This window comes from Mandrillus leucophaeus, unplaced genomic scaffold, assembly GCF_000951045.1.
Source record: "Mandrillus leucophaeus isolate KB7577 unplaced genomic scaffold, Mleu.le_1.0 Scaffold58, whole genome shotgun sequence".
NCBI lineage: Eukaryota > Metazoa > Chordata > Mammalia > Primates > Cercopithecidae > Mandrillus > Mandrillus leucophaeus.
Genome location: NW_012106252.1, coordinates 2315267 through 2316623, shown reverse-complemented (window position 1 = coordinate 2316623; position 1357 = coordinate 2315267). Strand labels below are relative to the sequence as shown.

Below are 1357 nucleotides of genomic sequence, written 5' to 3'. Positions count from 1 at the left end.
AAATACCATGTCTGAGATCATATGCAGTACAGTCAGGATTCAGCCTCAACTCTGCATAATTCTCAAGTCCACAGAATATACTCTACACTGAGCTGCTTCTGTTTAAATTAGTTTAAATCACATCATGGGAGGAAGTTTATTAAAAACAATTTTTTGTGCTGGCAGTTACATTCCACAGCTTTCATACTATATGTGTTAGGTTCAAAAATGTCTCTTAAATTCTTCTCCTGTTTCTACTATGAGACTGAATTCTGGCTTGGATAAAATCTCATTGGAGAATGCCAATCGAATGTTTTAGTTGTGAGGGTATTTGACAACATGTACTCCTGTGTTGTGCAGAAAAAGAGATAGAAATACATACCATTGTATTAATAACAAATGAAAAGAGATAAGCATTTTTGGTGCTTTTGAACACTGTGAAGTTTTATTGAGGAACATCAAACAATTCCACATAAAAATTGATTCGACAGAATAACATTAGAAAGAAACATCTAGAAGGGTAACATTTCAAGTTTTATGTATATTGAATTAGAATAAAGAATTCTAAAACATGTGATGTGGAATTTGCCTGTAAATTCAGATTCAATAGTAATAAAAAGCTTCTATAAAAGAGAATAAATACTAATAAAGAGACTGGGCTTTTTCAAATCAGTCCATGCCTCTGTTTTCATGACACCAGGAAGTCCCCAAGTTCTCTGAATAGACGCTTTCTGCCTGAACTGAAGGATGGGGGAAAGAAGGTGCACAAATCCAGAGCAGGTCACTCAGCAGCAAGAACTGCCACAGCAGATGGGGCGGAAGCAGGTTGTTCTACAGCAGGTGGTCTGGCAGCAGGAAGGGCGGCAGCAGCCGGACGCATAGCAGTTGGGTCTACAGCAGCTGGAAATACAGCAGGAGGGCCGGCAGCAGGTGGGCAGGCAGCACACAGACTGACAGCACTGGGGCCTATAGCAGTTGGAGATACAGCAGCTGGGGCGGCAGCAGGTGGTCCTGCAGCAGGAAGTCTGGCAGCAACTGGGTCTGCAGCAGCTGGAGATACAGCAGGAAGGCCTGCAACAACTGGAAATGCAGCAGCTGGGGCGGCAGCAGGTGGGCTGGCAGCAGCTGGAGATACAGCAGCTGGGGCGGCAGCAGGTGGTCCTGCAGCAGGTGGTCTGGCAGCAGCTGGGTCTGCAGCAGCTGGAGATACAGCAGGAAGGCCTGCAGCAACTGGAAATGCAGCAGCTGGGGCGGCAGCAGGTGGTCCTGCAGCAGGAAGTCTGGCAGCAGCTGGGGCGGCAGCAGGTGGGCTGGCAGCACACAGACTGGCAGCACTGGGGCCTGCAGCAGCTGGACACACAGCAGCTGGGGCGGCAGC

At 47.4% G+C, this 1357-nt stretch overlaps 1 protein-coding gene across 7 annotated transcripts in view; it reads right to left on the bottom strand.

Moving 5' to 3' along the window:
• Positions 1 to 402: 402 nt before the first annotated feature.
• Positions 403 to 1357, bottom strand: part of LOC105552997 (keratin-associated protein 4-4-like) — a 15908-nt gene continuing 14953 nt past the window's right edge. For 3 of the 7 annotated variants that reach the window (XM_011998878.1, XM_011998880.1, XM_011998883.1), the window contains one exon: positions 403 to 1357. This exon ends at the window's right edge or, in 2 of these variants, runs on beyond it. In XM_011998878.1, the coding sequence (XP_011854268.1) occupies positions 765 to 1357 (593 nt within the window). In that variant the 3' untranslated portion in view covers positions 403 to 764. The other 4 variants (XM_011998884.1, XM_011998879.1, XM_011998881.1 and 1 more) reach the window with 4 other exon arrangements.